Source organism: Equus przewalskii, chromosome 6 (assembly GCF_037783145.1).
Source record: "Equus przewalskii isolate Varuska chromosome 6, EquPr2, whole genome shotgun sequence".
NCBI lineage: Eukaryota > Metazoa > Chordata > Mammalia > Perissodactyla > Equidae > Equus > Equus przewalskii.
The window spans coordinates 28,198,249-28,212,860 of NC_091836.1; the positions used below are offsets into that span (position 1 = coordinate 28,198,249).

The following is a 14,612-nucleotide window of genomic DNA, read 5'->3' on the forward strand; positions in this document are numbered from 1 at the left end:
CTCTCCCACTGGATGCAGAGAGAGCCAGATCCCCCTCCCAGGGACCAGGGGCTGAGGCCTCCACAGAGACATCCGGCCCTTGTCAATGGTGATGAGGGAGCCATGGATACTGGCTTTGTGACCGCCGTCAACCACCAGGTCAGGCGATGGCAGAGCAGGACCCTGGTAGGAGTGGGAGGTGCCTGTGGCTGGCCGCCAGGAGGGGTGCACAGAGAGGAGATGCCCATCCGAGCAATCTCACGTTTGGTTAGCTTTGTGAGCGACAGTGCTTCAGAGCTGACCCATTGTGGCCCCAGGGCTGACCTGACTAGAGGGCCGGGAGACCCAGTCTCAGGCTGTGAGGCCCAGACAGCACTTGGGGGGCCACAAGCGGGCTTCAGTGCATGAGCCTCCCCCACCCCGCCTGAGGAGCACAATCAGCCTGCCGTGCAGTCAGGCAGGAGAGAGCACCTGAGCCCCACAGCCAGCCCCTCCAGACAAGGTGCCAGCTCGGCCTCTGTCTCCAGGAAGGGGTTCCAGAGCGGGGGTAGGGGGCGCCTTCTGCCTGCCCTCGAGAATTCAGGCTGGGTGGGACAGCTGAGACTGCTCCCTTCTGCCTCCGAGACTGAGACTCCCAACAATCCAGGGCCAGGGCCTCCAGCTGTGATCTGGATGCAGAGGGAGCTCCCCGTGATAGGGGAGAATCTAGGGCCATTAGGTCCAACAGTACCTGCAAGTCAGCGTTACAGTGAGAGCCTGGTTTGGGGGTCAGGGGGACCAGGCTTGAATCCTCCCTCTGCAAGTTTCTTCGCTGCCCTGGCCTCAGTTTGCATTTCTGTAAAATGGGGGCAGTGACGCTTACCTTGCAGAGTTGTTATAAGGATTAAATGAGTCAAGCCAATCCCAAAAGGGTACATACACCATGACTCCATTTATTTGACATTCTTGAAACAACAAAACGATAGAAATGCAGAACAAACCAGTGGTTGCCAGGGGTCAGGCGAGAGGGAGGAGCGGGGAGGTGATGGTGCCGCAGAAGAGCAGCAGGGAAGATGCTCGTGGTGATGGAAATGCCCTGCACCTTGTGATATGGTGCGAAGTGGTCCCACTGCAGGAAACTGGGTCAAGGGCATGGGATCTCTCTGTATTATTTCTTACAGTTGCTTGTGAATCTACAATTGTCTCAAAAATAAAAAGTTTAATTTTTTAAAAAGAGAGTTATTTCACGTCTGATGGAGAGTAAGCAATCTACAACATCAGCTATCCGCGCTCCCCATCCCCGAGCTCCTCTGTGAGTGGGTGTCGCCTGGGAATCAGCATCACTTAAAGCTGTCACAGCACATGGGGGGAGGCAGGTGAGAAGCGCCTGACTCTCTGTCTGGCATCTTTGATTTGTGCGCCTGCCGTGAGTGCTTATAAATGCGCGAGTGAGAGTTGGCGAGTGAATGAATGAATGACTATTACAGCAAATGAACTATTGACCTCTCAGGAAATGAAATGGGCTTAAAGCAAGAGATACCTGAGACGGACACAGGACGCATCTTGCAGCTCCCAGACTGGCCAGTCCAGGTGCCTGCGTCCCTGCCTCGTCTCGTCCCCCCGGGTTGCATCACGGGGTGTGTCGAGGGACAGGCTGCATGCCCGCGAGGACAGCACTGTGACGCACTTTAATTAGTGCAAGAGTAAATTACTCGGATGTGGAAAAGCCGACTTCCCCGACGGCGTGGGAAAATGGAAGCCTAGCATTTTCAATTTAAGGTTTAGTTAGATAATGCCTATTGGTGCCAGTAGATTACAAAGTGGATATTAAATCCTGCAGGATTTGGAATCGGAGCATATAAGTAGAATCCATAAGTAGGGGGACGCAGCCGGAAGGAGCTGGCCTGCTGCTGTCCTCAGCTAAGGAGAAAGCAAGAAAGCAACTCTATGAAGAAGCAGCCGGCACAGCTCTGGGTCCTAAAGCTTCCACCAATGACAAGGGCTCCCAGAAGGCAAGGGGCTGGTGATCACTGAGATCCCAAGGGCTGGGATGGCTTTCCTTACCAGCTCCCTGAGCAAATTCCTCCCATGTTCCAGATGGGAGCTCCAGGGCCCAACAGCACCCCAACCTTGCAGCCATGCTTCCATCTCATCTGGCCCTTCCTTCTCTTATCCATCCTGTCAACTCCTACACTAACTTCAAAACGGCTCAAGCATCTCCTGCTCCAGGAAGCTCCCGAACTACCAGCTTGGATTCCTCGTGAGCCCAAGGACCTGGGCTTCCAGGGCACTGCAGTCACCATCGGTTACTATCAGCACGGACTTACCCCACTTCCCCCCGACTCTCTGAAGGGAGTGACGTGACTTTCTCCCCTCCACCCCGCTCCCGGGCACATGGGGTACTCAACAAACACGCGCTGCACAACCAGGGCTTTACGCTAAATATGTATTGCTCTTTGAACAGCAGAAGCATTTTCGATATGCGATGCATTCACAGCTTTGGAGACCCTACAGGTGCAAAAGGATTAGGGCCACAGGCCCCCTCTGCCCTGCCTTGCAGCACCAGCTCCTCCTGGGCAGCCTGTCTCCCGTGTGTCCTCCAGGCAGACGTGTGCACGCATCTCCCCCTTTCTTAACAAAACAGCAGAACACGCTCCACGTTCCTCCCCCTTCACTAGCTTCACTTCACAACCTTTCTTGGGGACTGTTCCTTATCATTGCACAGAGGATGTCCTCATGTTCCCAGTCATCTTTGAACTAGGCCCTGCAGCTTCAAGACGGGGAGTCTTGGGGCTGGGGGTGGGGGCTGCGGGCTGCGAAGATGGACTCCTGGATCCCCTTTTACCCCCAGATTGGCGTGAGGATGATGAGGAGCCTTGGGCCGGCCTGTGTGGCTGACCCGGACCAGCAGACTCAGGAGCGTGGACCCAGTGCCTGGAAGCCAGGAGCTGAGCCAGGGGATGGCGGTGGGGACCATCACCGCCTTCCCTGAGGCCTGGATGACGTCTCTGGCAGGCCCAGCATGAAGGCTTGGGCTCAGTGGAGAAAGAGGATATAGAAGCTTATTAGTTTAAGCAGGATGAGATGTGTAAATTAATTACCCCAGCCACCCGTGCATGTAGCAGCCGGCCCATGCGCCGGGGGAGGAACATTAGCCTCCATCCTTCTTGCGGTTTGGCTCCAATGCCAGATGCAGCCAGAGGACCCGTGGCTGCATGCCCACATGATGAAGGGGGGCCCAGCTCGCCCCCAGGAGCCAGAGCTGGGTGGTCTCGAGGGATGAGCAGGCCCCTCCCAGGAATGGCAATGTTGGATTCTGCCACCAGCAGCAGCAAAAGCAAGGGTCAGAGGGAGGGGAAGGGCCTGCCCTCTGCCTGGTCCCCACACTCCTTCCCTGAGCACCTGTTTATCGGGTGACACAGGGGGCCAGGCACTGACCTTCTATTTAATCTTAAAAAACCCCATGGTCTCTGTTATTAGCCCTATTTCACAGATGAGAAAACAGGACCACGAGGAATGAATGACTTGTTCTATTGGTAGAGTCAGGCTTCAGGTGCAGGGCAGCACGCTGCCTTCCACAAGAGTAGACAGGCAAGCAGCCATCTCCGGGATCGGGTCGTCCACATGAGCCTTCCCCACTTCCACGCCTCATGGCAGAAGTCCCTCCTCCATACGTAGCCCTCCCTCTCCCATTAGCTCCCCCTGCAGCTAGGACCTGCTCTCCCACCGGCCTCCCTGCCCACGGGCCCTCTGCTTTTAGCCATTCCCCAGACTGCCCCATCCTTCTGTTCTTCTTGCCTCCGTGTCTTTGCTTGTTCCTGCCCCTGGAATGCCGCCAGCATCTCTGCTTGCCACAGTTGGCCCCACGGTCCACGTCTCCAGCCTCCGTCATTGCTCACCTGGACCTCCACTCTTGCTTCACCCCCGTCCATTCCAGAGCCCTCCTCTTAGAGCACCAATCTCCTCACTCACCCTCCTGCGGAGGCGGCTGCTGCACTTCCAGTAAAACCCTGACTCCTTACGTGGTGCTGTGTGGTCAGACCCTGCCACCCCTCGGCTGTCCGTCGTCCCCTCCTCACTACCCTCCAGCGGGGCTGGCCTCTGACCTTCTCACACCAGCAGAACTCACTCTCGAGAGCAGGTCCCTCTGTGTGGATCTCGTCACCTCCAGGTCTTCTCGTCCCCAATCTCAGCACAGCCCTGCTCTCCGCGGGGAGAGCCCAGGTCCCTGAGTCCACCCCCTTCACCATGCGTTGTGCTGGCGTGGCACTCACACTGTCTGCATCAGCCCACGGCTTCATCAGTGACTTAGCCTCTGTAAGTTCCATGAAGAGGAGCGACCTGCGCCTCCTGGATGCCCCGTGCTTGGATCTGGGTGGGCCGTGACCACTTGGCATGAACGGAGGAGCCCCCTCCGGTTCTGCCGGCACTGAAATCCTGGCTCCCTCCCTCCCTTCTGCAGGACGGCTGTGTTCCTCTCACCTGGGCTGCACAGTGGACTCAATCTTGGGCTTCAGCTCAGCTAGCCTGGTTCCCTGCTCTAGGCAGATGCCCACCGAAGCCACCAAAGACCCACAACCTCATCTCTCGAGGAACAACTGTGAGTCCTTTTCAGTGACGGACTCTCGAAGGCTATGCCTTCCACCGACAGCTCCACCTTCTGCAGGTCACCAGTCAGCAATGGGGTGAGCAGTCCATTGAGGGTTTCAACGTGAGGATGGGACCAATCTCAGAGAAACGCGGTTTGCTCCCCAGCCAACCACAAGGCCGGGGGCAAAAACGATCAGTCCACTTGGGATTGAGTTCTTAATAACCAAGGGCTAGCCAAAGACCTCCCTTTCCTCCCTCTCCTGGCCTCTGTCCTCCCCGGAGAGCCTTGGGGACCCAGGGCCTTGTCCTCATCCCCTGGTTCCCCTCCCCCACTGCCGTATCCTCTCACAAGGGGGTCTAGATTCCCAGGGTCCTGGTCCCACTCCCTCCTCCTTGCCGTTGCCTCTTCTTAGCCTCAGCCTTGGTAAGGTGATGAATTAGGACCCAGGAGTTGGCACATCCACCCAGCAATTAGTGCTTATCTCCCTTGTTTATGTGGCTGAACAACGGCTCATTTTCAAACTCAATAGTCACTACTCAGAAAGATAAAACCAGGCAGGGCTCTTGGGAGGCGATCTGAGGGTTTGGCGGGAAAACGAGGATCAGTGCGCTGGGCCCACACCTTCGCCTCCAAGCACCGCCCCCTCTGGATAGTCACTCCCAAGCCCCCAGTTTTACCCTTCTGACCTCCCCGCATAGGCCCTTAGGAGGAAGGTATACATTTCCCAGTCCGCAGGTGGGAATCTGAGGATGGCCGAAGTCAGGGGGCTCTGAGTTTGCAGCCCTCAGTTGCCCCTCACCCTCGATTTCCAGGACTCTGGCTTTCCATCTCACACTTCCGATGGTGGTCTGCCTTTTAGGGTCCCGCACCATCAGGGGCTGCAGAACTGAACCGGACGTCCCACCAGCCCCTCCCTCAGACCCCACCCCCAGAGAGAACCCAAGGGCGGTAGCGCCCATACGGAGGGGACCCTCCCACGCCCTACCCTGCAGCCCTAGGCCAGGTAGGGCCGGGTTTGGTGGCGCGATCAGCATGCCCATCCTTCCTGCTCGCTGGGGGACCGCCGTCTGGAGTCAGACGTTCTACGGCCCAGGACTACAAGGTCTCGTTAGCCTCTGCAGAAGGGAGGGGACAAAGGGGCTCCCGTTGGGGGAGGGCTGCCTGAGTGAGTCCTGACCGCTGGATCAGGAGAAGGGAGGGAGGGAGGGAGGCTCAGGGAACAGTAACCGCGGGGAAATGCTGCCACCTGCTGGTCATGTCTCCGAAGTGCAGGGAGCCCTGGAGCTGGTTCTGCCGCTAGAAAAAAGAGGGGCCCCCCTGCTGGTCCCTCCCGTGCAAGGTTAAAAAGGTTAAAAAGACAGGAAAATCAAGCTTGGTCCCAGGTTAGGATATTGTTGTTGTTGTTGTTGTTGATTTGACAACAATAGTAACATTATCTTGTCTCAATTATTGAGAGCTCGCGCTTCATGCACACTGTTTTGTTGTTCCCAAGTACCCTTGAAGAAGCCCGTTAACTTCCTGGAGGCTGGGTAACTTGCCTGAGGTCTCACAGCTGACGAGTGATGCGGTCAGGATCCTGACTCAGGCAGTCTGGCTGCAGACTCTGTACTCTAGACTCAGAAGCCCTGGTCTTGGTTCCCCACACCATGCAACGCCCCAGATGCCCCCTCACTGGACGTCTCCACGACTCCCCTTGTTTCCTTCACCCTCCACTCCCACCACCTCTCCCCCCAGATACTGCTTCTTAGCCCCCAAGGCCTGTCTGCACGCTGCACTGTTCTAAGAAAACAAACAGAATCACCCCTGGTATCAGGGAGGCCATCCTCTGGTGGGTCCTGAAGATGCAGGCCAGGGCAGAGCTCAAAGGCGTCTGAGCCCACAGCCTCCCCGCTCTGAACAGGATGGCGTCTCCTTGGGAAGGGCCCGGGCCCCGACAGTCAGTCAGGGTCTAAATGTGGGGTGGGGGGGCTGGCCCCGTGGCTGAGTGGTTAAGTTCGCATGCTCCGCTGCAGGCGGCCCAGTGTTTCGTTAGTTCGAATCCTGGGCGCAGACATGGCATTGCTCATCAGACCACGCTGAGGCAGCGTCCCACATGCCGCAACTAGAAGAACCCACAACGAAGAATACACAACTATGTACCGGGGGGGCTTTGGGGAGAAAAAGGAAAAAATAAAATCTTTAAAAAATAAATAAATAAATAAAGGTGGGGTGGGGCAGCTGGGCTGGGTGAGGGGAGCCTTGGGGATTTGAGAGTCCAGTCCTCCAGCCTCCTGGCTCTCAATCTAGTCCTGATCACAGAGCCCCAACCTGAGGCCAAGCTCAATTTTCCAGTCCCTTCCAGTCCCCCTCGCTGTGGTCTCTATTGCACAGATTATTAGAGCTGGGAAAGGACCTCAGGAATGTTCCAGTGGAAACACCTTTTGTAGACTGGAAGGTCAAGACCAGAGAAGTCAAGCAGCTTGCCCAGACCACACAGCCCAAAGTGACAGAGCCAGGAAGAGAACTCCCAACTCACCTGGCCAGGACTTCCTGTGGAGCCCCAGTTCTGCCTCCCTCCTCCAGCCCAGACCCCAGCGAGTCCTCCCCCCAGCTGTCAGCGGGCTACCCACGCACCCAGAATCACCGAAGGCCCAGAGCTGGGTACGGACAGGAGCAGGGGGAGCCTGGACCAGGACTTGGCTGGGCCTGAGAGGAACAAGAATGGAAATGCAGTCTTGTCTCTCCTTTCTCTCTCTTCTGGGGAGAGATGCTTCCTTCCCGCTCCCTCCCTCCCTTCCCTCAGCCTCTGGGGCTGCAATAGTCCTGAGTGTTCCCTCATGCTGGGAGGGGAGGCATTCTAAGAAGCAGGAAGAGAGGATTCCCCTGATTGCTTTCTGATCACAGCTCAACAGTAATGGGACTGGGGAGGATGATGGGGGGAGCATGATGCTCCGGGGACGTCCCCACCCAGGCCCCAGCAGAGGCCCAGGGCCTCCCAACACTGCTGCCCTTCTGTCCCCCCCACGCTGCAGGTGTCAGCTCCCGTGAGGTCCTGGCCTAGGACAGGCAGGGGCCCACCTGCCCCATGGCTTTGGGCCCTGTGAATTCAGCTGGACCTGGCGAGCTTGGGGGAGGGCTCCAAATGTGGGGAGCCAGGGCCTTTCTCAGAGAATTGGAGCATCCCTGGAGGCCAGGAGAGTGGCCTTCCCTACCATCACAGCCACAGTGACTGATAGTCCTAAAGGTCAGGAGGCTACAGAGGAGCGGGTGCCCACTGAGGTGGGCCTGCGGGGGCTGTCACTCCTCAGAGGGCATTGCTTATAGAACCAGTACCCAGGCAGGGGGCTGCAGGGAGCAGCCAACCCCAGGGACACTGCACATGCAGGTCCCAAGGGAGGGCACTGTGGTGTCGGCACATGGCGGTCCCACTGGTGGTCGTCTCTCCTGACAGAGCCTGAAGTCCTCCACCTGCGCCCTGGGGCCCCTTGACCTCTTCTCCTTTCTCACCCTCCTTCCCCTCCGTCTCACCCTTCTTGTCCGTTTCTCTCTTCCATTTTCTGATTCCCAGGAGCCCCCTTCTGGGAAGCCAGGCTGCTGGCTGACACCCTAAAGCTCCCTAGCCCAGCAGGGCAGGGAGAGGAGGGGGCTGCACCACCCCCCCCCGATGATGGAGCAGCAGTCAGCTCCTTTGGGTACTTTTCCTAGGTTGGGGGAGAAGGTTGTTGCCCTGGTGTCATTTGGCCCCTAGTGGGGAGCAGAGCAAGGAGGGACAGTGAGAATGGAAGGTCCTGGGGGGCCTGGCCAAATCAGGGGAAAGGACATGATTTTCTTGCGTCCTCTTTCCCTCCCTACCAAGTCATGCTTCCTCCTGTCTTGCTTGCTTCTTCCAGGAAGCCTTCCCTGACTGCCCCTGCCCAGGCCTCTCTGGGCTCCCAGGGACTGGAAGGCCTCATCTCCATCCTCCGTGCCCCAAGCTCAGGGGGGGCACTGCCCTCAGGAGTCGGGCTGTCCTGCCAGGCCTCAGCTGGAGGCTCCCGCCCAGGAAGCCCCTCCCACGACTACTGCCCTCAGGGCTGAAGCCTCTGGTCAGCCTCCACTCCAGCCTGCACCTAGTCACTCCTGGGTCCTGCTCCCCTCTGGGGACTCCTGGGTAAGCTGGCCAGGGGGTCTGAGCACTCACAGCCCTCGGGGTAGTCAACATATCCCCAGGACCCCACGCACTGTCCTCCCTCTGCTCGTTGTTAACTGAGGCCTGCTCAGAAAGGCCCAGTCTCCTGCACTGCACCTGAGGGACTCAGATGGGGGTGGGAGGGGTGGGAGGGGTGGGAGGGAGACCCAAAGGAGCCACGCCTTCTGAAGGAAAGAGGGATGAGGACCACATACTCAGCAGAGGCGGGAAAAGCGTGTTCAGAAGAACTGCCGCCAGTCCCCCCGGTGACCTCAGGGAAACGCTTGTTCAATACACAAGAAGTGGGTCATCAGTGGTTTATTCAGGAGGGGAAAGCCCAAGCTGAATGTCTCCCTCCCTCCTCCCCTCCCTCGCTCCCCCAGCCCTGCAAGCTGGCCCCTCCCCAGAGCCCCCATAGGCCCTCCAGGGGCGGTGAGAGGAGGGATGAGCCCACCTCGCTGCTCCTGGTGGGGTCTGCTCTCTGGGCCCTGGGCCCCGTGACACCATGTGACATGGGGAATAGTCAGAGGGAAGAAGACGACTGATGGGGGCAGTGGACGAGGGTGAGGGGCAGCGTGTAGGGTACCCTTGTAAATAGTACCGGCAGTTACCAGCCCAGCCACTTTCACCGGCCGGCTCAGTTCCCATCACCAGGGAGGACACAATGATAAAACTAAAGAAACTCTATAGGTAATGCTATAAGTAAATTCTATAGGTAAATTCTATAGGTATTCCCCTTAGGGTAGCTGGGCCAGTAGCTATTTTCATGGGTGGATCCTATCCTGTCAAGGAATTGCTTATCTCAGCAGGTAGAAGAGAAGAATTTCTTGGCTAAGACCATCCTGCCAGCCAGGAGAGCCCATCCTCAGGGATCACAGACTCCAAGGGGATGTGGTAAGACCCAAGGCCGGGCAGGATGATGCCAAGACACAGAGAGGTTTCCCTCTGGGGTGGCCAAGGGCTGGGGGCTCTGCCAGGCTGGGCATTGGGAGATGGGACCAGAGCAAGCACCTAGGACCAGTCTTCTCTTGATGGGGCCAGGCCGCTGGGAAGAAGGTGGGCCCATGCAGAGGGGGATGGCAGCTCTCTTGGCCAGACACACACTGACCATGTTCACAGGGCAAGGGACCTTGGAGAGAAATGGCCAACAGGCCTGAAGACAGCAGAGGCGTGGACAGGACAGGCAGGCTGGTACCACAAACATCCCATGTAAGAGGAGGGGGTGTTGGGTTAGGGGAGAGAAGCCCACCTATTTCCATCACTGCCATGGTTGACCTCTGAACACAGGAAAGATGGTGACCGTCAGAAGTCACAAAGCAGGAAGGGGCCCGGATGGAGCCTGGCTAGTTGGGGAGGGGGGGAGGCCAGGCTGGCCCTGAGGGGGCTGCAGAGGGCTGGGGGCGGGAGGCGCAGGGCCGGGCTCCATCCCACCCCGCTGGGACAGTAGCAAGAGCAGCAGGATGAGCTGGGGAGGGCAGGGCTGGCGGTGCCTCCTTCTGCCTGCTGGACTCACGGGGCCTCGTTGGACCCGATCCCACTGCCTTTGTTGACGTAGAATGGCCGGTAGTGAGACTGCGGAGAAATGAGGGCAGTCAGGGAGAGCAGATGGCCGTTGAGCCTCCTCGCCAGACCCAGCCGATCCTGGCCTCCCCCAGGAAGCAGCAGTGGTCTGAACCCCAACAGTTTTGGCAGCCTATGGCCTAACTTGCAAGCTCTATCTACCCTTTGATGCGGGTTGGGCCCCAAGGTTATCCGAGTGTCCAGGGTTCAAATCCTCACTAGAGTTCATTCCATCAGCCAGTTGGTGAGCTTGAACTTCAGCCCCTCGTCACTCTTTCTCTCCACGGCCCAGGAGGGTCCTCCCAGCACCACCACAGCGCCATTTCCACAGTGCTTTCTACCCTACAGACCACACAGCACTGGTACGAGTGCTTTACACGGAGGGCTCATCCAAGTTTTACAACCACTCAGTTAGGTGGGTCACTGTTAGCAGACCTGTTTTACAGATGAACAAACCAAGGCACAGAGAGGTTAAGCAACTTGCTCAAGTTCACCCAGCTGGTAAGTAGAGGGGCCAGGATTCGAGCTCCAGCTGTCTGGCTCCTGAGTACACCCCCAACCCCAGCCGCACGTCTCCACACCTCTTCTTGAGTCTCAAGGACTTCAAGTGTCTGCTTCTGCTCTCTCTCTGCATAATTCTCCCTGGCAGAGAGGGAACAGAGAGGGCAACCAACTGCCCCAGCCCAATGCAGACATGGGCTCGCCAACCCCAGTCCCTCTGCATCTCCCATCCTGGCCCCCTCCTCAAAATACAGGGAGCATCTCTGAGGACAGAGCTGGTGACGACTTTCCCGTTGGCTCCGTGTGTTACATCTCACAGCAATTTCATGAAATCAGCACTCCCCTCCTCCCAGTCACTTCCTCAGGGCCCTGGAAATGGCCCCCCAGGCTGAAAGGGAAGAGCACATTTTAGCTGCTGCTTGCCCACGTGAGCACGTCATTCACTAGAGGGTCTCCGGAGGTTGTCTTTGTCCCTGGGCTGGGCCAGAGACTGAGCCCACCTCACACCCCACTGATCCCAGGACAGGAGACGCCAAGGGGGTCCCCAGCCCCTGCCCTTGGCCATGCCTGCCTGGAAACTTGTACCGACTGGTAGCTCCTGGCCTCCGTCTGGTCCAGAGCAGGACTCGGGGCCCTGTGGAATGCAGGGCTGAGGGTCCTCAGCTCAGACCTCAGTTAAATCATCTACTAAACAAAGGGAGGGACAGGACCCAGGGAGGGCAAAGACAGCCAAAGTCACACAGTGCTCAGCCACAGAGCAGGCCCTGGACAGGTCTCCCGGCCCCCAGCTCCAGCCTGGACCCCAAAGTCAATAAGGCAAAGCGAACAGACCTAGAAATGGCTGAAGCCTTTCTGTCAGGAAGGCTGGGTCAATAAAACGGATCACAGGTCAGTGAATGGTGCTGTCTTGTTAGGAACCCTGAGTGGTGGGTGGGCAGGAACAGAACCCATGGCATCCAGGCAGGGTGCTCCCCCACCTCCTAGCTCTGTCCCCTCCCTGGTTCAGGGTCACAGCATGTGAGAGTCGGAAGAGCTATGAAATCATACGGGCCATCCAACTCATGTTACAGATGGGGAAACTGAGCACCGAGGAAGAATGACTCACACGAGGTCACACGGCAAGTTGGTGAGAGGGCTGGGCCAGGCCTCAGGCATCCTGACCCTCAGGCTAGCCCTCTTTGCACACTAGCACCTGCCTCCCTCCCTCCAGCGCTGGGTGCTAACTGGGGCCACCAGAACCCTGCCTTGCCGGGTGGCTCAAGGTGACAATGAGCCTTCTCTGCTGGGACCCAGGCTGGGAGGGTGGGAAAGTATGTGGCAGGGAGGGGAAGGACCAAGTCCGGGAACAGAAACTTTCTTTTTTCTCCCCATTTCTGCTTTCTGCAGTCCTGCTGTTGCAATGCCCCTGGGCTCCACTCCAAATTACACACACAGTCACTTAGCTCCCATCGCCGGCAAATTAAAGATGCTCTCCAATTAAACCAGCCCCAGCCACTCTTTGTGGCCCAGAGCAAACCACCTCTCCAGGCTGTGACCTCCGAGTGCAAAGACAGCAGGGTGTCGGGGACTCCAGCCCCCGTCCCCAGCAGAGGCTGCCCACATCCCAGGGGAGCTGGCTGTCCCCTGCAGCGGGGCCTGGCCTGAGCCTTTGGGAGAGACACACTCGGGGAGGTGGAGGCACAGCATGAGAAGGACAGCCCCCAATGGCTGCGGTCTCAGGCAGGGGTCAGGTCTACAGAGTATTAGGGATCACCTCATCTCAGCACTGCATCAAAAAAATGAAGAAACAGAGTCCCAAAGAGAGATCTGCCTCACCCAGCAGCCAGCAGGTGGCCTGGACCCCAAGGCCATGCTTCGTCCTGTGTGGCTCTTCGATGTCCCTGGCTCAGGGTCATTAGATAGCAAACCCTAAATATATCTGTTTCAAACTTTGCAGCCTCTGCCTTACCCACGCTCTAATCCCAAGGACCTCTCTGCTGTCAGAGGTGGATAACTGGCCCAGGGGAGCGGGACCCACCTCTAGAACGCCCATCCCCTGGACTAAGCATCTTTCACTCCCAGAGATGGTGGGGACCAAGCCATCGTTCAACAAGCATAGGCACCCAAGGACCTTTTGCCAAATAAAAAAACAGGGCTGCCCACTTTACAGATTAGAAAGCTGAGGCCCAGAAAGTGTGTGTCACCCAGGTCCCCTGCCTATAAGCCTCTACTACCCTTATGCTGAAAGCAGGTATTCAGGCCACCGCTGCCTCCTCCTCCACCCCATGGCCCAGAGGTATTACCAGCCTCCCACAGGCCCCGGGCAAGTGATGACCGGTTACCTCTAGGGAGCCCCATGCAGTGCCCATTCTGGACATGCTCGTGCCTGTGGCAGGCTCTCCTGGCAGTCCCTCACTCACCAGCAAAGTCTGCTTTCCGGACTTCCAGGTCTGGGGCTGGGCCTTGGGGCTCTGGCTCCGCATGAGGGAGGGGTAGCCTGCCGAGACAAGAGGCTCCCGTTGGTGGGAGTGTGGACTGGTGGCCAGGGGTCCCAGAGCCAGGGAAGCACAGATGCCATCTCCAGAGTGCCCACCAAGCTCCATCCAGCCCATGACCAATGGCAGCCACCCCTGAAGAGGCGTGCAGCAGCCCGGGGCCGCAATGGAAAATCCTGCAGGGGCTGGCCGAAAGGAGGGGGCAACAAGGCAGACAGAAAGAGGAGGAAGAGGCCAGGTGAGCTGGGCCAGGCAGCGGGGGAGTCTCACCCCCAAATCCAGGCTAGGATCAAATCACTGTGTGGGGATTTCCCCCCACACCCCACTCCTCTTCCCATGGCCCAGGATGGCCACTTCACACACACAGCCTGCCAGGATTTCCACCAGCAGGCACTCACTCCAACTCTCCCAAGCTGCGTGGACTATGTTCCCGACTTACTGGCCCCACTCAGGCCAAGCGCTGTGCACGTCGTCTCACTGAGCCCCCAGCCCGGTTCTGTGAGCTCAGCCATTTGCCCTGAGCTGCGCAGCGAATAAGCAGCGGTGGGAATTTGAACCTAGGTTTTACTGGATGCCAAAACCAGCCTCACGTCCCTCCTGCCCCTCTCTGCTGCCTCAGCCCTGCTTCCCCAGCAGGAGGCTGCGGCTCAGAGACAGGCAGTAGTTTGCCTTGTGGCTGCGGGCCAGGGTTAAGGCACCAAGCCCAAGGGGCCCAGAGCATGTGGGTGCCATTTGGGTCTGGGCCTAGAGGTGCTGGTCCAGGGCCCACCTCCCTGCCTCCCCCCTCAGCCCAGCGGGATCTGTAAGGAGCTCTGGTCCACAGAACTGTGAAGAGCACTCTTGGTGTCAGCCATCGGCCTGCAGGGACCGGCAGTGGTGCCTGGGAAGGAACAGGCTGTGACCTGGGCTGGAGCAGCTGGAGAAATAAACAGGGTCTGTCCGTGGCTGGGGCAGCCGGGAGGCCTGTCCTGGCCTGCTCTAAGGGAGGAGGAGCTGGGCAGGCCCAGAAGTCACCTGGCAGCACTGCCAGGCTGCCAGGTAGGCTGGCCCTCCCCAGGGTCGGCACTTAGCAAGGGGGCAGAGACAGAGCAGAGAAGCCAGGTCTGTCCCTGCATCTGGGGGTGGGGTAATCTTGGAAAGAGAGGGTTCAGAGGGTCTTGAGTGGGGGACTGAGAGGGGGGAGTTCAGGTCTGACTTCTCAGATCTCAGAAAGAAGATCCCATGCCAGCCACGAGAGAGGAGAAGATGGGGATGGGTAGGGCTGTGGGCCAGGAGGCCAGCCTTGTGCAGCAGGCAGAAGTCCAGGAGGAGGGGGAGCTAGGGATGGGGGGCCATGCTTCCCTCTTCCAGGGGGCTCTGGGGAAGAGGGACCAGGACACCT

At 58.3% G+C, this 14,612-nt stretch overlaps 1 protein-coding gene across 4 annotated transcripts in view; it reads right to left on the reverse strand.

Annotated features, from left to right (window-relative positions):
* Nucleotides 1-891: 891 nt before the first annotated feature.
* The window catches only part of TRIM29 (tripartite motif containing 29), a 49,422-nt gene continuing 35,701 nt past the window's right edge, over nt 892-14,612 (reverse strand). For 2 of the 4 annotated variants that reach the window (XM_070623317.1, XM_070623316.1), the window contains exons 9-10: nt 13,157-13,233; nt 892-10,268 (exon numbers count right to left, since the gene is read on the reverse strand). In XM_070623317.1, coding sequence (XP_070479418.1) covers nt 10,206-10,268; nt 13,157-13,233 — 140 coding nt within the window. In that variant the 3' untranslated portion in view covers nt 892-10,205. The remainder of the gene's footprint in view (nt 10,269-13,156; nt 13,234-14,612) is intronic. The other 2 variants (XM_070623314.1, XM_070623315.1) reach the window with 1 other exon arrangement.